General features: G+C 41.2%; 1 protein-coding gene across 1 annotated transcript in view; it reads right to left on the bottom strand.

Moving 5' to 3' along the window:
- Positions 1 to 265: 265 nt before the first annotated feature.
- lsm3 (LSM3 homolog, U6 small nuclear RNA and mRNA degradation associated) overlaps positions 266 to 20,074 on the bottom strand; it is a 20,253-nt gene continuing 444 nt past the window's right edge. Inside the window, exons 2-4 of the mRNA XM_048606320.1 lie at positions 8,214 to 8,324; positions 4,426 to 4,521; positions 266 to 563 (exon numbers count right to left, since the gene is read on the bottom strand). Coding sequence (XP_048462277.1) covers positions 483 to 563; positions 4,426 to 4,521; positions 8,214 to 8,324 — 288 coding nt within the window. The 3' untranslated portion in view covers positions 266 to 482. The remainder of the gene's footprint in view (positions 564 to 4,425; positions 4,522 to 8,213; positions 8,325 to 20,074) is intronic.

Here is a 20,074-nt window from a genome sequence, read left to right as displayed (position 1 = left end):
ACTTGAGACACAATAAGCAGAGGGAGTGAGTGCTTTACTTCCCTGGCTACCAAGCATCGAGAAATGTTTATTCACCAAATAACCATGTGTTATGTATGTTTACCTGAATTGTGCATAAGACTATAAGCTCTATTAAAATTACTGCAAGAGGTTGAAAGAATCATACCCTGACATCTTACCTCTGGCTAGTCAGTGGATGATACTGAGTTAGAGAACTAGAAGTCAACTTCAGTAGATGAATAAAGCACAGCTGAAAATTAAGGTGTAGCATTTGAAGATCAACTTTTATTAAATCAAATGAAAATATTTTATCTACTTCTCAAGAGGGCCAGGTAAATAATCAAAATTAAACTACAGGTATGAATCGTCACATTGTAATGTCGAGGTACATTTTATAAAAATAATATCAGAGCATTCTCTCCATAAACTGAAAGATATAATCCCAGGTTGAAATTTAGTCCATAACGCTCAGCTGGCTGTGTTTAAACAACTCTTAGCGGAGGCGCCACAAGAACAACACCATCACCGCGGACAAACAGCATCGGAATATTTCGCTTGGTGGACTGGGGAGAGAAAGGGAAAACAGATTGAGAACAAAACATTTTAAAAAATGTTGAGATCATCTTGCTGATGGAGTAAACCGTCTAATAGAAGGGAGCAGAGGGTGCTTGCTGCTGGCCCTGTATGCTGGATATTTAAAAGAGTGGACTCTCCAGCATTGTTAAAACAAAATGACATTTTGTTAAAGCTTTTTTGGTGTTTTAACAGTATAATGGGTGGCACCTGTTTGAAGAGTTTAATCAACAAACTTGGGTACTTCACACGCTGCAGTGTTGCAATCCTTTTATTGCCACTAACTATGGAAATGTCAACTCAAAACAGACAAAGTTAGTGGCACTTGTAATATGAGGCCACTTGTACTCCATTGTTCTCACATTGGGGCATGTCAGGAATACTGTTCTCCAAGCTTCATTCATTGTCTTCTCATGTGAGTCCCTTCCTACATTCTTCAGCAGAAGGCAGCAACAAAATATTAATACCAATGCATTTTTCAAGCTTAGAAACAGGAAGTGAAGATGGCCAATAGGCACAGATGTTTGTCCAGCAGTTTTCCTGCAGTGAAAGCCTTTGGCATTCCTCAGTAAATACCCTCTTTGGCACAACACCGATGGAGTGCTTTGAGGAGATAACTCATTTCATGGATAAAGGGGAGCCAGTGGAAGTACTGTACTTAGATTTCCAGAAGGTATTTGATAAGGTGCCACATTCAAAAGTTATTGTAGAAAATAAAAACTCCTGACATAGTGTGTAGCACATTAGTACGGCTAGGAGGGTCTTTTCCAAGTTGACAAGATGTAACGAGTGCTTTGTCATAAGGATTGTTGGTACGACCTCAATAGTTTACACAACTGACTTAGATGAAGGAACAGAAACAACATGAAGATAGGTGGGAAAGTAAGTTGCAAAGAAGACAAAAGAAGGTTACAAAAATACATACATAGGTTTAACAAGTGGGCAAGATCTGGCAAATGGAGCACAATGTGGGAAAATGAGAAACTATCCAGTTTGGCAGGAAAAATTTAAAATTACTTATTATCTAAATGGTGAGAGATTGCAGAACTCTGAGATGCAGAGGAACCTGGGTGCCCTTGTGCATGAATCGCAAAAACACTAATATGCAGGTACAGCAAGTAATTAGGAAAGCTTATAGAATGCCCTAATTTATCAGGAGCGGGACTGAATACAAAAGTAGGGATGTTATGCTTTGGTTATACAAAGCACTAGGGAGATCACTAGGGAGTGCTGTGTAAAATATTGGTCACCTTATTTAGCGAGAATATCAATGCTTTGGAGGCAGTTCAGAAGTTTAGTAGACTAATAGCTGGAAAGGGCAGGTTAATCTTATGAGGAAAGGTTGGACAGGCTGGCTGGAATATCCACCGGAGTTTAAAAGATTAAGACTGAAGCATCTAATATTCTGAGGAGTCTTGAAAGGGTAGGAGGATGTTTCTGCTTATGGAAGAATATAAAACTATTTAAAAATCAGGCATCATACATTTAAAACAGAGATCAGGCAGAAGCTTATTTCTCAGAAGATTCTCGCTCTTTGAAATTCTCTTTCTCAAAAGGTTTTGGAAATAAAGACCTTGGAAATTCTTATTAAGCAAAAGGTTGAAAAGTTATCAGGGGTTGATGGGAATGTGGATTTGAGGTTACAATCAGAACAGCCATGATCTTATTGAATGACAGAGCATGCTTGAGGGGCTGAATGGCCTACTCGTGCTCCTAATCATATATTTGAATATACAAATACACCAAGCCCAGGCCTGGAGTTGCTTTTAAATGGTGGTACCAGAGCACTACAGATTGTTACACTGGTGCAATGCTGGTTGTGACTCTCAGCAAAACATTAATGATTGCTGCTCATACACAGGCAGAATTGGAGCTCTGCAGTTATCTTCTTGGAGGCTGCAATGTCCAGCTTCCTTTGCCTTTAAACAGTGCATCAACACAGTGGCAGAGAATTAAAGGGTGGGGCTGACAGAAATTTCAACAAACTGATGAATCATATGATGCAACTAGAGCTAAACCACTAGATACATTGTGAGACGAAGGACCCTGAGCTAACACTGTTACTTGTATGGACTGGGCCTCTGAAAGACCAAGAACAAAAATAGGAGGAGTAGATCTTATGGCCGTTTTAGCTGTTCTGCCATTTAATATGATCATGGTTGATCTGGTACATCAGTTCACTTTCCCCCTCGATCCCCTTGTCCCAAACTCTATTGTGTTTAGACTTAATATATTCAATGTAGGATTGCCCACAACCCTCTACATGAATTGTAAATGTTTCAGTAATAAACGCTAACTCCCTACACACCACTGATACTGAGTCACACCAGTCTAACATCCAAATCTTCACTGAAGCTGGTGTTCAACTAAGAACAGGTTAGGAAGTGACAGAAATTGAGACCGTCAGGTCTCACTCACACCTTTGTCCAACCATCCTGAAGAACCTCAGTATCTGCCACATTCATGCAACAGTGATTGGATACAGAATGTTGGGCATAGTTTCTGCAGTGGGTTTTGAAGACTACACTCTCCAACTCTGAACTCAAAGACAAGTCTCAATGCCCCTGATAGAAGGTAGAGCTTCTTCCAGCAAGCGTGATGCAGTGAAGGGAATGCAATGGATGTTGTCTTGATGAATTTGAAACAAGCGCTCGGCAAAGTATTATGTAAAGAGTTGGTCACCAAAATCCAAGTTCACAGAATAGGTAAGTCAGTTCTGGCCTGGATAAAAAATTTTGACAAGAGGACAGAAAACAGGGAGTTGAGGTAAATGGTTATTTTTCAGACTGGAGAATGATACAATTCAGGATCAAGGCTAGGTAGGACCATTGCCTTCTTTTGCTACAAGGTCAGAAGTCATACAACAAAAGGTTACAGTCCAACAGATTTATTTGAAACCACAAGGCTTTTGAGCACCGCCCCATCGTCAGGCGATGTCTTCTGGCCTTGTTCATCCCAGTCCAACACCAGCACCTCCACATTCTTTTGCTACATATAAATGGTTTGGATACTGGAAAATAAGATTAAATAGCTAGCAGAATGGGCAGATATGTGACAGTAGGAATTTAATATAGGGGAAGGTGAGATGATGCACCTTAGCCAAAAGGACAGGGAGAGCCAAAATGGACTCAATGACACAAATCCAAGAATTGCAGGGACAAAGGGATTTGGAAATTCATGTGCATAGATCTTTGAAGATGACAGGACTTGTATTTTTTCCTTTATGAGAGTAATCAACAAAGCATATGGAATCTTAGGCTTTAAAAATAGAAGTACAAGAACAAAATCAAAGAAAATATGCTGAAACTTTATAAAGCTCTGGTTATGCCAAACCAGAGTATTTTCTTCAGGATGTAAGACCTTGAGATGTAGCAGTGAAGGTTCATCAGAAGGAATTGGGGATGATTAGCTCAAAATGTTAAGCTGGTGAAGCTGGGGCTATTCTCCTTGGGTAAAAGAAGATTGAAGGGAAAATTGATTAAGGTGTATGTGATGATGATGGGCGTGGATTAGATAGACAAAGAAAAGATGTTCCCATTCACTGGTGATAAAAGGACCAGATGACACCAATTTATTGTTTTGGGTAATAGAAGCAAGGAAATGTTAGGGCGTAACTTCCAATGCTGCAAGCAGTGACGCACTGAAATTAGTGGGAAAAGCGAGGATGATCAATAATTTCAAAAGGAAACTGAATGGGCACTAGAGGAAAATATATTTGCAGGGTACAGGGGTCAAGCAAGAAATGGGACTGATTAAATTGCTCTACAGAGAGCTGGCATGAATTCAATGGGCCAAAAGACCACCACCTTTGCTGCAATGATTCTGTTCACAGGGTCAGAGGCATACACTTACTTTGTATATCTCCTCATACGTTTCCTCATCAATTTCTACAGTCGTAACAGTTTCTTCAACATCACCCAAAATCATGTTTAAATGCTGATCATAGGCCTGCATTTAAAAAGAGAACATGCATTACTCTGCAAAAGATGACATGAAATCTCAAACTGCTGAAAAAAAGAAACTGATGAGAAATTTGCACATAACCATATACATTATGAATCTCTTTTGAACTCAACGCCATGAAATATACTATTTCCATATGTAAGTTAGTCACACTGCAACTACATTTCCCATTGATGAAGACAGCATTGCTTCAATGCTGGCTGGAGGGTGTAATTACAGCATGACATGTTTACATGGGCCGTCCGCTTAAAAGGATAGACAGAATTTCTAATAAGAAAACACAAAACTAATGGAGGGAATGATGTTTGGTCAAATTATCTACCACCTCGCTTAATCTTGGGCTTGATTCCTCATGAAAAATAACTTTTGATGAAAGCAGAATACGTTTTCTATATGACAATATCTTCTCACAAAAGTGTGTTGCCCCTTTCTTGCAACTGACTTGCAACGTTGGGGTTATTTAACCCATTGTGCTATTGCTAACTCTGCATTGCCTATCTGTTGAAAATCAACCTTACTATCCATTCCCTCCAAGCATTTCCTGTAACTGTTTTACTAGGTAACATTAAATACAATTAGCTTGACTTCAATCGCAATTTCAAAATAAACAGCTTCTTGCACAAAATGCTTTCTTTTAACCAACACATTTCCCATTCTCAACATTTCTCTCACTAGTGATAGCTTATGCCTTTTCTTTCCAAAAATAAAACAGTTCCTCTGAAACTTAAATAGATTAAAGTTGGGCTATCAAAGACAGCTCAGCTAGTTGCACTCGCATGTGATTCAAAAGCTTTTGGATTCAGTCCCTGCTCCAGTGAGCTCAGCTCATATCTCAACTAAAACTCCTGATGCAGCATTGAGCTCTACATTGGCACAAGGGCTCCCTTCAAATTAGAGATTAAATAAGGTCTCCTCTGCTCTACCAGGTACATATTAAAAAAACATTATTTCAAGGAATTTCAAGATGAAAATATGTTCCTCAACCAAATCACTGAAAGATCATGCAGTCACTGATCATGCTGTCATTTGTGGGAGAATGGTGAGCACCAGCTGGCTTCCATGTTTCACATGTGGCTACCCTTCACTAGTACTTCATCGTTTGTGAAGCCATTTTATTGTTCTGTGTTCCTTGTAATGTTCTTTTTCTACCTATGGAGATTTTGGTGTTTTATTCCCCAAAACCATTTTTCAGCCTTGGCCCCCTACTCCTCCGTATGGAATTCAATATTCCAAAATGGCAGATACCTGCACTCCCACCCAACTCCCCAGAGCAATGTTCTCCCCAGTGTAAGATGGTATATGCTTTTTGCTGAATTTTAGTTTTCTGAAAAGTTTTCAATAAATCAAACCATACAGGAAATGGCAGTAAAATTAAAATGCACTTTTGGCATCCAAAATACAGTCTTTTCCAATAAAATGGGGAAACTGATCCAGTGACCATGTCACGCGAGAGTACAGGGTTTGTAGCCAGCATGTTGAGGTATTACATTCTATTTCTCACATCCAAACAGAAAACTTGTAGCTTTGCTTGTAATGTGATGGTTACTGTTGCTAATAAACCAGGGCCAATAATTTACAGAAATAAATAAAATTCTACTTTTGTTTTGAGCTTCCAAGGTTTTTAAATTCATGGTCTGGCATAGAAATTCTAAACTCCACCAGTATCAACAAACAGAAAAATAGTGTCCAGATCCCACAGACTCTGGTCAGCTGCCCAGAAAGCGGGGGTGGGTAGGGGTCCCATAAAGGATTAATGCATTCTGTTTTTGAAAGCATAAATCAAATGTCTATTTTAGCAAATAATCATACAGCACAGGAGGCAACATTTTGGCCCATTGGACCATGTTAGCTCTTTTCTGTAGTTATGAGATTCTTTTGCATTTGTCAATCCAATTCCCTTTTGAAAGTTCCTCTTGAATTGTTTCTATCATTTTTTCATACAAAGCATTCTAGATCATAACAATCTGCTGTGCAATAAAAACTTCACTTCTTTGGTATCTATTACTGTACAATATTGTGTGGTTAATTTACTCAGCTAATAATCTAGAGAATGAAAATTCAAATCCCACAGTGATAGATTCAGAATTCAAATTCAGTTTAAAAGGAACTGGAAATAAAAATTTAACATCTATAAAAGTATCCTTATGTCCTTATGAGTGGACAAAACATCTATTGGATGTGTTAGTGAAGGAAACCTACCATCCTTACCTAGCATCAGCCTCCTGGTAATTCTAGTCTCTACATCAATGTGGTTGACTTAACTATCCCCCTGCAGCAGATGAATGAGGCAGAAGCTCACCATCACCTTCTCAGGCCAAGTAAGGATTGGTATTGAGTGCTTGCCTTTCCAGCAAAGCCCACATCCTGAGAATATATATTGGCCTTGCTAATCCTGGGCTACTATAAATATTGTGCTACAAGAGTAAATCAGAGGTTAGGAATCCTGCAGGGAGTAACTCACCCCTGGCCTTCCAAAACTTCATCAAGAAGCTTGACACCCTGAGGTCAAGGCAGCCTGCAAGATCGGTATCCCATTCACAAACATTCACTCCATCTACCACTGACACTCAGTATCAGTGTGTGCCATTTACAAGCTGCACTATAGCAAGCACTTTCCAAACCTGCAACCTTTACCATCGAGAAGGACAAAGGCAGCAGAAACACAAAAACCTGCAGGTTTCCTTCCAAGCCACACACCATCCTGACATGGAAAGATATCAGCTGTTCCTTCAGTGCTGTTCTGTCAAAATCCTTGAACTCTCTCTCTAATGAATTGTGGACATCTCTACACAAAACAGACTGCAGCAGCTTACCAGCACCTTCTCAAGGGCAGCTAGGGCTAGGAAAAAAAAATGCTGTTCCCGACAGCAATGCCCACATCCCATGGATGAGTAAGAAGATAAAGTGTAAAAATTCCTGTTTGTGAAACAGTGAGCAGGACTGGCACCCTGGTAGATTAACGCTGTCATATATGACATAAATGCAGCAACGTTCTGCATCGCCCTGATTGGAAGGAGGATATAGATCTAAATATAAAGCAAATAAACGCCTGGAATGCAAAACAAGCTCTACAGCATCTGAAGCTGCAAGGTCAATGTGTCAGGTAGGCCTTGGCCAACCTCCCATTGTAATTCCAGTATCTGATATCCCTGGAGATGATGTGCACCAGCTGGTGACAGTCTGAAGTTGTCATTATTGCTCCTTGCTTGTGTGCAGTCTGAGATCTTAAATATCCAGCATGCAGAGAAGCCTGACAAGAACGATACCAGCAATGAGGGATTTCAGTAATCTAGATATATTGGAGAAGGCGGGATTGTCTCTTTAGAGCAGCTAATGGGAGATAGCAGATGTGTTCAAAAATTATGGAGAGCCAGTAACCAGAGGACACAGGTTTATGATAATTCCCAACAATGTCAGGTGGGAGATATGAAGATCTTTTGTTAATGCATTAGAGTTTCTGTGAATTGGAATGGGCTGCCTTAAAGGATTAAAAGCAACTTTTAAAAGGGAATTAGATAATTACTTGAGAAGGCAAGAAGTTGCAAGGTTATGGGGGAAGGAGCAGAGGGAATGGGACTAATTAGATAGCTCTTTCAAAGAACTGCCATAAGCCTCCAATGTTGCTCGATTTGAATGACTAAGAATATGCTACTGAAATTATTGAACCAGTTACCCACGTGTAGTCTTCCGCGAAGTTCTCTGTCATTTCTCATTTTCACATATATTCTCTCGTCCAGGCTGAGTCGGATCAGGTCAAGGGGCTCCTCAACTGTGTTGGTTGTTTGTGGCTAAGAGAGAGGGAGAGGAAAACAGAATCTTAGCACAACGGAAACATTTGAGACGTATTTTAAGCGCAGGGATGTCAACAAATGATTGTGCAAAGCAAGTCAGATTTTGCACTATTTTACGAGGATAGGAATTTCATATTCATATGACGCATAAAAGAATAACATACAACTATTCAGCACCTTCAACAGTGTAAAATATCAATGGCACTTTGTGAAAACGAACAAAACTGGCATAAGTTACGTAAGATACTAAAGCAAGTGTCTAAAAGCTTGGCCAAAGAGATATGTTTTCAGATGTGTCTTAGAGGTACACAAGAGGCAGAGAGACTCGGGGAGGAAAATTCCCAGTTTGGGATCCAGGCAGTCAAAAGTATGCTCACCAATGGTGGAGCAATTAAAATCAGAGAAGTGCAAGAGTCCAGAATTGGGGAAAGTGCAGCGTTCTCATTGGGATGTAGGAGTGAAGGAGACTAAGTACTATCCATGAAGTAGAAGTGTCTCTCTTAGTAGCCAAGTCTGTCTTCGCCTCACCAAAAAAAAAAGGCTTTTGTCAGTTAATGCCACAGGTTAAAATGGCTTCAGGCTATATAAACACCCAGTATTAGGTGACTTTTTCCCAAGATTTGTTTTTGTGATATCTGTTTGGAAAGGCAAGTTCTGATTAGGGATAGTCAACTTGGCTTTGTGCATGGGAAATCATGCCTCACTAACTTGATTGAGTTTTTTGAAGAAGCAACAAAGAGGATTGATGATGGCAGAGCAGTGGATGTGATCTACATGGACTTCAGTAAGGTGTTCAACAAGGTTCCTCATGGTAGGCTGGTTAGCAAGGTCAGATCACATGAAATACAGGGAGAAGTAGCTATTTGGATACAGAACTGGCTCAAAGGTAGAAGACAGGTGGTGGTGGAGGGTTGCTTTTCAGACTGGAGGTCTGTGACCAGCAGTGTGCCACAAGGATCAGTGCTGGGTCTACTTCTTTTTGTCATTTATATAAATGACTTGGATGTGAACATAGGAGGTATGGTTAGTGTGTTTGCAGATGACACTAAAATTGGAGGTGTAGTGGACAGTGAAGGAGGTCACAACGGCATCTTGATCGGATGGGCCAACAGACGGAGGAGTGGCGGATGAAGGATTGGCAGGCAAATTTTAATTTAGATAAATGTGAGGTGCTGCATGTTGGAAAGGCAAATTAGGGCAAGATTTGTATACTTCATAGTAAGGTCCTGGGGGATGTGGCTGAACAAACAGACCTTAGAGTACAGGCTCACAGTCCCTTGAAAATGCAGTTGCAGGTAGATAGGATAGTCAAGAAGGCATTTGGTATGCTTGTCTTTATTGGTCAGTACATTGAGTATAGGAGCTGGGCATATAGGACATATATAGTATAGGACATTAGTTCAGCCACTTTTGGAGTACTGCGTGCAATTGTAGTCTCCCTCATATAGGAAGGGTGTTGTAAAACTTGAAAGGGTTCAGAAAAGATTTACAAGGATGTTGCCAGGGTTGGAGGGTTTGAGCTATAGGGAGAGGCTGAACAGGCTGGGGCTATTTTCCCTGGAGCTTCAGGAGGCTGAGGGGTGACCTTATAGAGATTTATAAAATCATGAGGGGCATGGATAGGGTAAACAGACACGGTCTTTTCCCTGGGGTGGGGGAGTCCAAAACTAAACGGCATAGGTTTAAGGTGAGAGGGGAAAGATATTAAAGGGACCTAAGGGGCAATGTTTTCATGCAGAGGGTGGTTCATGCATGGAATGAGCTGCCAGGCTAAGTGGTGGAGGCTGGTACGATTACAACATTTAAAAGGCATCTGGATAGATATATGAATCGGAAGGGTTTAGAGTGATATGGGCCAAATGCTGGCAAATAGGTTTAGATTTACGTAGGCTATTTGGTCGGCTGGATGAGGTGGACTCAAGGGTCTGTTTCCGTGCTATATATCTCTATGGCTCTAAGTTGTATAACATGTACAAACATCCAAAACCATGTTTAAAATATGACCAGTTAAACTACTGGGAAATCTGTGGCAGATAAGAAACTTACAACCGCTTATTTTTCAGTGAAAACTCATCTCCTGTAGCTCATGCTCAAGGCACGGAGACCAAGAGTGTACAAGGGCAGCACTGGACTTAAAAAAACAGATGAACCTCTTAGTTCAGGGTTCTATCTCAATAGAAAATATTAAACTTGGTGTGTTAGTGTACAAGTTAAACATGGAGGGCGATCAAGTTAACAGCACTTTGTGGTTATTTGATAAAATTAACGCAAATATATTAAGCCATTTCAGAGATGTATAATCAAAGGAGGAGAGATTAGAAAAGATGACTTGATTAAATAGCTAAGTTTCAAGAAAAAGTGAAATGTAGAGGTATAGGGAGGATAAGAAATTCATGCGTAGAATCTATTCTAGAAACATTGTGGACATGAGAACCCAATGCTGTCACAAGGCAGAAGATAATGGAGAAACTAGACTCAGTGCAAGAAATGATATGGAGGTATCAGAGTTGGATTGTGGTGGACAAAGTCAGAAGTTACACGACTCCAGGTTATAGTCCAACAGGTTTATCTGAAATCACAAGCTTCTTAAGCATTGCTCCTTCATCTTCAGCTGATGAAGGAGCATTGCTCCAAAAGCATGTGATTTCAAACAAACCTGTTGGACTATAACCTGGTGTTGTGTGACTTCTGCCTCAGTGCAAGATAAACAGAGTCAGAATTTTGCATCAACTGAAACTTGTATAGGACATGCATCTGACTAGGGGAGTACTGGAAGAGTTTTGCCTGGAGGAGCGTAGAGATTGGATGAGGATTGTCTCAGCTGCTGAGTAATTGGCAGGAATCCACAAGGAGGTGAAAGGATGATCGGGTGATGGAAGAAATTTGACCATTGGGTCAAAGAGGACAACATGGCAGGGAACAGACTGATTCAAACTGAGACAATGGCTGGACTGGGGATGGAACCAACAGCCCGAGCACATAGATTACAGCAGGGATGTGGAGGAGGAATTTATTGTTCCCAAAATTTAACTGGACAATACAGTGATTGATTCAAGATTGGACGTAGGACAAGTGCTTCCGTATTGAACTACTGGATGATTTGAGTGATGTAGAGATGGAATCAGCAATCACCAGAAGAATTATCATTAAGAGAAACATGTGAGAATCATATGACTTCCATGTAAAGTGCCAATACCAATCTGCTGATTAAGAACACTCATCTCAGCAACTTGTGATCAAGCCTGGTGAACCGCTTTATTAATTGGAAATGAAAAATATTTACTGCAGAATGCAGCTGGCTCTGCAGCAAAACAAAAAAAAAAATTCAGTGTATGTTTGAAAATGTTTGATTAGTCCACTTTTTTTTTTGTCCTACTTAATCTAATGAAAATATAGCCATGAAACAAGTTCTGTACAAAGTAGCCTAAAGTGGCTCAGAATTAATATACATTTAAATGGTTAATGAAGTATTTTTTTTATTCATTCATAGGATGAAGGAATCATTGGCTAGGCCACCATTTATTGCCCATCCTTAACTGCCCAGAGGGCAGTCAGAATGTTAACCACATTGCTGTGGGTCTGGAGTCACATGTAGGCCAGAGGTAAGGATGGCAGTTTCCTTCCTAAAGGGCATTAGTGAACCAGATGGGTTTTTTCAACAAACAACAATGGATTAGACTTTTAATTCCAGATTTCTTTTTGGAATTCAAATTCCACCATCTGCCAAGGCGGGATTTGAATCTAGGTCCTCAGGACATTACCAGGGCCTCTGGATTAACAGCCCAGTGATAATATCAGTAAGCCATTGCCTCCCCCTAATAAGTTCATTAGACAAAAATTTAAGTACTGAAGTCTGGATTCACTTCTTAAATTATTTTTGAATTTATCTGGGATTTCATCAGCTACAGATGAAAGGATGCTTTCTGACAGCTCAGTGGCTTGATACACTGCTCAATCCAAAACCAAGCAAGACAAGGAAGGCAAGTTTAGATAAATGCAAGTTGGTTACCAGCAAGGACAATAGTAACCTGCTCTACGCTGGGGACAATGTCAAGAAAGGAGGGAAACAAGGGGTGTCAATCAGCTCTCCCATTCCCAAAAAGTGCTCCCTGAAATAAACTCAGCTGGTTTGAGTCCAATATGACTCTTCTTTGGGACCCCAATTCCTGCTGGCAAGTCTCTAGTGAATATTTAGCCAGGGTTGAGTCAGTCTTGGATGCGATTCCATTCCTATCACCAACAAATGCTTTCCATGAACCATAAAATGTCTACTGAGTGAAAAGTTTACAATTGAAAAAAATGGATTTGAGAGTGCGTGATGGGGCTGTCAGTAATTCTAACTCAAATCACAGCACCTTTGGGACACAGTATTGGGAGAGTGGGTGAGAGAGATAGGCAGGAGAAAAATTAGTTCGATACCAGTCCATATCATTGGCTTTTCTGTCATTCAGAAACCACTACAGCATCTATATTGGCAGGACACAAGGTGCCGCCTGCACTTCAGGAAAACATGGTTCTGCCAACCCATTCTTCATTAAACCAGATATCACGGGTATCACCCTGCAAGCTGCATTGTTTGACTGGAAAATTCCCCAATTTAAGACATTGTATGAACAACTGACATTCTCCGGTGAGGCAGGAATTTTAAAGAAACAAATTAAATGGTTTCTCTTCCCATTCCCGTTGATAGACTGCTATTAAACCCATTCACATAACAGCTCTTAATACCAAGAATTTATCATCACGTGACAAAGTGCTATCGAAATAAAGTAAATAGATACCCAGAGATTCTGTGATACCTTGGTGACAGACTACTGGGTGTTTGTCAAAGCTCCATTTACTGGTCTAACATTTTAATCTACAGTACCACACCAACAGGCAAAGCTGAATTAAATACATACGTACACAATACCAGAATATTCACTCTCTGGCAAGAACCCATTTACTGATCTCCTTGGATTATGTCAACTGATGTGGTGTTGTGACATTCAAAAATCAGCCAATGTCATTCTCGCTCAGGAAGTACTACATCCAGCCGTGACCTCTCACCCAAATTGCTAGAATGGATGGTAACGTGGTAACTGATACCACTGCAGTTGCAAAGTAAATGAAAAGTTCTGTGGGGTCGGTCACACACTACAGTGCCTAGGCCAGGTGCCACCTGCAATGTTTAATCATCGAAAGTAATCTGTACTGCATTTGAAGAGTGATTGACAAGTCAAATCAATGCCCCTAATTGGCCACGTATGTAAATTAATCAATTAGAGTACACTGGTGATTTACTGGTGGTGGTTAATAGATGAAAAAACCACAGGTGATTTGGTGTTTAAAAAAAAAGTGTTCAGTTGTGTGCAAGAGCACTTCTGGATAGAAAAAGGAAAAGTAAAAGGAAAAAGCACATCAAATCAAGGGCTCTTGTGATGCAGTGGTAGTGTCTCTAACTCTTTGCCAGGAAATCTGGGTTCAAGTCTCACCTGCTCCAATGGTGTGTAATAAAATCACTGAACAGGTTGGTTAGAACAAATAAGAGCTGTCTCCCTTGCCCTTACAGCTTTGCATGTAAATTAATTAATGGGAAAATGTGGGATTACTGGTGGTGGTTAATAAATAAAAAATACCATGACTCATTTGGCGATGGGAAAAAAAAGCTCAAGTGTGTAAGATCACTTCTGAATATTAAAAAAAACAGCGGTCTCCCAGGGAGGAGGACTTGCTGACAGTCGCTGTGGTTCCTCCAGTGCAAATCTCACCTTTCATCAAGGTGACTAGGTGCTCAGCATCGTCAGTTGGCATCTCTATGGTTAAGAAGAGATGCAAGTGGCTGAAGGAAAACAGAACTGAGAGCACTTTGATCTGATAACAAAAAAGTTGGCGAAGCTAACAAAGACACTATTCTAAAATGACGACCATTGAAAAATATGGATGAGGTACCTGCACGTTGCCCTCACAGTTTGCTAGTATGGACTTATCAGGTGCATCTATTCAACACATGACTTTGTGTTTTTCCAATGGAAGAATAAATTTTGAATGTAAAAAAGTTTAGAAAAGCAAGAGACGGTAGTTAATAGATGAAAAATACCACAGGTGATTTGGTGGTGGGAGAAAAGCCATTTGATTGCGTGTGATAGCACTTAAAAGATATAAAAAGGAAAGACTGAGTATTGTCCCTACCTCTGACCCAGGGGGCCCAGGTTCAAGTCTCACCTGCTCCAGAGGTGTGCAACAACATCTGTGGATTGGTTGATTAGAAAATATCCATAAGACTGAGTAGTGCAGTTTAGGGGGTCATATTTGCCTACTGTTTGCCCCTCTTCTATGGCTGCATTGTGCCTGGGTGTCCTTGGTGACGGAGCATGCAGTGCCCACTCACACTCTTGATGCCTTTAGTGAAAGGTTAGCGGGCTAGGTATGGAATGCCTATCCTCCCTTTCCAACTCCATTTTGTTTAGCTCCTTGAGGTTATAGACTTGTTTGCCAAGCTGGTGTGTTTGACTGCAGACGTTTCGTCACCCCGCTAGGTGACATCGTCAATGCGCCTCCAGTGAAGCGTTGGTGTTCCATCCTGCTTGTTATTTATATGTCTTGGTTTGCTGGGGTGATTGGTACTACTTCCAGTTTGATTCTTCAGTGGTTTATATATCAGGTCCAGTTCAATGTGTTTGATGACAGAGTTCCAGATAGAAGAGGATTTAGGATGAGTATACCATTCTGCTCCTCAAGCCTGCTTCAATAAGAACATGGCTGATTTGGCTGTGGTCTCACCACCACTTTTCTGTCTGTCCACTCCTCCACATGTACTGTACTAAGGCATGCTATCTGACAATCACAGAGTTAATGTGTTTGGGTTTTAACAAATGATAATGAAGAGAAAGTTATTTCCATTTGGTGTGTCAATCACCGAAGGAGATAAATTTACCCAAACAAGGCAGAGAGTTTATTTCTGTGCAGAGCAATGTTAGGACATGGCAATGCTGAAATAAAAATCCACGAGAAAATCTGGAGAGATCTATGTAGAAAGGGAGTTATGCAGGAATGGGATAAAGAGGCTAGGTCCTTTCAGAGAACCAGCATAACAAAGAAACCTACAGAATAAGAAACGTAGGCCATTCAGCCCTTTCAGTCTGCTCTGCTATTCATTATGATCGTGGCTGATCATCCAAGTTAAAAGCATTTTCCACCATATCCTTTGATCTCTTTAACCCCAAACTCTCCTTCAAATCATACAATGTTTTGGCCTCCCCTGTTTTGAGAGTATAAAGGGAATAATAACAAGGAACTTAGGTAAGCTGTGGGAGCATACAGACAATTCAGGGGGCATAGACATATTATACAATCATACAGCATCGGGTAGGGCAGATGCAGGAAGGTTGATCCTGACGATGGGGAATCCAGAGCCAGGATCACAGCCTAAGGATACAGGGTCTGCCGTTTAGGACTGAGATGAGTGGTGTGCCTGTAGAATTTGCTACCACAGGAATCAATCAAAGCTAAAACATGGTAAGATTTCAAGAAGAAACTAGACATAGTACTTGGTGCTAAAGAGATCAAAGGGCAAATGGAGAATGTGGGAACAGGGCAGTGAGTTGGATGATCAACCGTGATCATATTGAATGATAGAGCAGACTTGAACAGCCAGATGGTCTACTCCTGCTGCTATTTTCTACGTTGCTACGGTAGGGTAGAAGTAGGCAAAATATTTCCACTGGTGGCAAGACCAAAACGAAGACTCAAATGCAGATAGTCACTAAGAAATTCAATACAAATTTAAGGAGAAATTTCTTCATCCGGAGAATAGTGACAATGTGGAATGCTCTCCCACAAGCAGTGCTTATCGTCATTGCATTTGAGGGGCCATTAGACAAGGACATGGGAGAAAGCAATGAAAGCATATGGAGGTACAATGAAGTGAAGCATGGTGGGAGAAAATGCGTACAGGACAAAAACCGAAAGAACTGTGCATGTCCTAAATCATAAACATAAGCTGCTGCAAAAGCTCAGGAGGTCTGGCAGCATCTGTGAAGAAAAATCAGAATTAACATTTCAGGTCCAGTGACCTTTCCTCGGTGCTGAGGAAGAACCAGACCCAAAATGTTAACGCTGACTTTTCTTCACAGATGCTGCCAGGCCTGCTGAGCTTTTCCAGCAATTTCCGTTTTTGTGTGTGTGTAAAGGATAAACACTGGCATGGACAGACAATAGAAGACTATAACAGATTTATGTTTAAGAGGCATCTTGACAGATACATGAATAGGTAAGGAATAAAGGAACACAGACCACATACAGACAAGAGGTTTTTAGCTTAGAAGTGTATCATGTGTTGGCACAGTCTTGGTGAGCTGAAGGGCCTGTTCCTGTGCTGTTTTTTTTAATCTTTGAGACACAATCTTGCATGTCAGTCCATTAAACAATGCCTCATCTTCAGATCTTTCAGCTATACTTCGGTCTATATCACTATCATTTCACAAGTTTCAACATGTTGTAATTCATCCATACCTATCACTTTCAGTTTCTTCCTCCCAAAGAATTCAACGACACAGCCCAGTGGCAGAGAAGGTTCCCCTTGCTCTTGAACCGTCAGTCATTGTCTTCCATTGTGTGTTTCTCATTCTCTAGCAGGAGTTTTTTGTCATTATTTCTGCAGCTGCAGTATGTACTATCTACACAATACATTGCAAAAATTCACTGATTCATTAAAAAGCACCTTCCAAACTTATCGTTACCAACCAGAAGGGCAAGGGCAGTGGATATGTGGGATTAGCTCTATCTTCAATTTCACATCCAATCTACTCCACTGATTTGGAAATATTTCACTGTTCATTCACTGCTGATGTGTCAAAATTCTGGATTCAGTCCCTAACAGCATTGTGGGTGTACCTACACAATGTGGATTACAGATGTTTGAGAAGACAGCTTACCACCATCTTCTCAAAAGCAAAGTATGGACAATCAAAGCTGGCCCAGCCAGTGAAATCTACATTCCCTCAATCCTGCTCCATCATTCAATAAGGTCATAGATAATCCGTTTCTGTTTCAACTTCCACATTCACATTTACTCCCAATTAACTTTGATTCCCCTGCCTGGCAAAAACGTATCTACCACCGAATTAAAAATATTCAATGATATTATCTCCGCCACTTTCTCTGGCAGTGAATTCCAAAGTCTCTCAACCCTCAGAAGCATGAACCACAAGAGGAAAACATCCAATTGCAGCAGCCCACAGGGAAGACCAATAGATTGCTAGCCATTATTTTAAAGGGAATGGAATATAAAAACACAGAGATCTTGCTAAAATTATAAAAGGCACTAGTACGATCATACCTGCAATATTGGAAAGAGTTTTCCTCCCAATCTTTGTGCCATCTGCAAATGTAGTTACTATAAGCTCAATCCACACAAAGTCACTGACATAAATTATAAAATATTGTGGTCCCAGCATAGATCACTGCGGAACATTAATCTTCATCACATCCTACCAGTCAGGAAAAGACCTATTTTTCTATACTTTCTAAGGGCACTTATCGCCATGTGCTATTGTCCTTAACTCTGGGCCAGAAGGACCAGATTCACATCTCACCTGCTCAAGAGATTCTTTTTAAATTCACTAGTTGGACATGGGCATCGCTGGTTAAGCCAGCATTTATTGCCTATCCCTGGTTGCTGTTGAGGTGGTGGTGGTAAGTTGCCTTCTTAAATCTCTGCAGTCCACGCGCTGTCGGTACACTCGCAATACCATTATGGAGGGAGATCCTGAGATTTTGACTCAGTGACAGTGAAGGAACAGCAAAAAATTTCAAATCAGGAAGGTGAGTGGTTTGGAGGGAAACTTACAGGAGCGGTGCTCCCATGTATCTGCTGCCCTTGTCCTTCTAGATGAAAGTGGTCATGGGTTTGAAAGATTACATTTAATATCTTTGATGAACATCTGCAATGCATCTTGTAGAAAGTACACACTGCTGTGTCAGTGGTGGATGGACTGCCAATCAAGCGGGCTGCTTTGATGGTGTTGAGCTTCTCAAGTGTTGTTTGAACTGCACCCATCCAGGCAAGTGGGGAGTATTCCATCACACTCCTGACAGTACATTGTAGATCTTGCAGATAGTGGACAGGCTTTTAGAAGTCAGGAGGTGAGTTACTCACTGCCGTATTCCTAGCCTCTGACCTGCCTTATAGCCACTGTATTTGTATATATTTTCTTATCAACCTGAGATGGCATCACACACCGCTGGAGCAGGTGGTACTTGAACTCAGTGCCAGAGGTATGGACAGTACCAATGTGCCACAACTGTATTTATTTGGCAAATCTAGTTGAGTTTCTGGTCAATGGTAATCCCCAGCATGTTGATAATAGGGGATTCAGCGATGCTAACGCCACCGAACATCATGAGGCAATGTTTAGATTCTCTTTTATAGGAGATGGTCATTGCCTGGCATTTCTGTGGTGCGAATGTTACTTGCCACTTTTCAGTTCAAGCCTGGATACTATCCAGGTCTTATTGCATTTGTGTCATAATATTCTGAACAAGTTGGTTAAAAATATCTGCAAACTCTTTTCTACCTGCCAACTCTCTCCTTGTGCTAGTATTTTACCATCTACACCGTGAGCTCCTACATTGTACAATAACCTTTTCTGTGGAACCTTGTCAAAATGCCTTCCAGATATCCAAGTCTAGTACATCGATGAGCTCCCCTTCATCCACAGCTTGTTAATTCCCAAAACCTTCAATAGATTTGTTAAACATGATTTCCATTTCAGAAAACCATGCTTGCTCTTTCCAATTATCTTGAGCTGTTCTAAATGCCCAGTTATAACCTCCTTAATGATCAACTCTAACACCTTCCATGAAAGAACACTAAGCCGAGTTTCCTGTCTTCCTCCTTTCTTGGATAGAGGGGTTATATTTGCTATTTTCCAATTTAATGGAGCCTTTTCAGAATCAAGTGAATTTTGGAAAATTGAAAGCAATACATCCACTAACTTCATTATCAACTTTTTAAAATTCTAGGGTGAAGTCCATATGAACCAAGGATCTTGAGTGCCCACAGCTCTATCACACTGCTCAGTGCCAAGCATGTAACAGCCTTGCCTGCCATACCACACCACCCAATTCCCCAAATGTACGCCAGCCTTGATCCCCCCTCTCTTTCACCTCCCTCTATCCCATCAACATTGTCTCCCTTCCCCTGCTCTCTCCTACTTCCTGTTCCCTACAATCACTGTATCTCGCCTACTCTCACCCCATCCCCACCTCACTCTCTTAAGCGCCTTCACCTCTACATCTCCTCACCCGCCTCAATCTCTTCCTAACCCCTCTTCTCACCCCACACATTCAGTTTTCCCATATCCACTTCCCCGACCTCTCCTCTTCCTATTTTCTCTCCCCATTCCACCCACACCTCCCCCTCGCTCCCTACCCCCCAACATCCTACATGCTCTCTCCCCCGCCTTTCTCTTTTATTCCCACTCCACTACCCCACACGTCCTGTCCCTTATCCCCATTCCCTCTCTACTGTCCCTTGTCTCCCCCAATCTCCCCAGCCATTTCCCTTTCTACCCCTATTTTCCCTTCCCTTGTCCTCCCCCCTCCCCTCTCCCTCTCTCTCTCTCTCTCTCTCTCTCTCCCCCCTCTCTCTTTCTTTCTTTCTTTCCTTCCTTCTCTCCTCCTCACTCACTCCTTCTTTCTTTCTCTCTTCCCTTCCCACCTTCCCTCTCTCACTCATTTACATCCCCCCTCCCCCCCCCCCCCCC

This window comes from Rhincodon typus, chromosome 16 (genome assembly GCF_021869965.1).
Source record: "Rhincodon typus isolate 14 chromosome 16, sRhiTyp1.1, whole genome shotgun sequence".
NCBI lineage: Eukaryota > Metazoa > Chordata > Chondrichthyes > Orectolobiformes > Rhincodontidae > Rhincodon > Rhincodon typus.
Note: the sequence above shows the minus strand (reverse complement) of the source record. Positions and strands in the feature narration are given on the sequence as shown.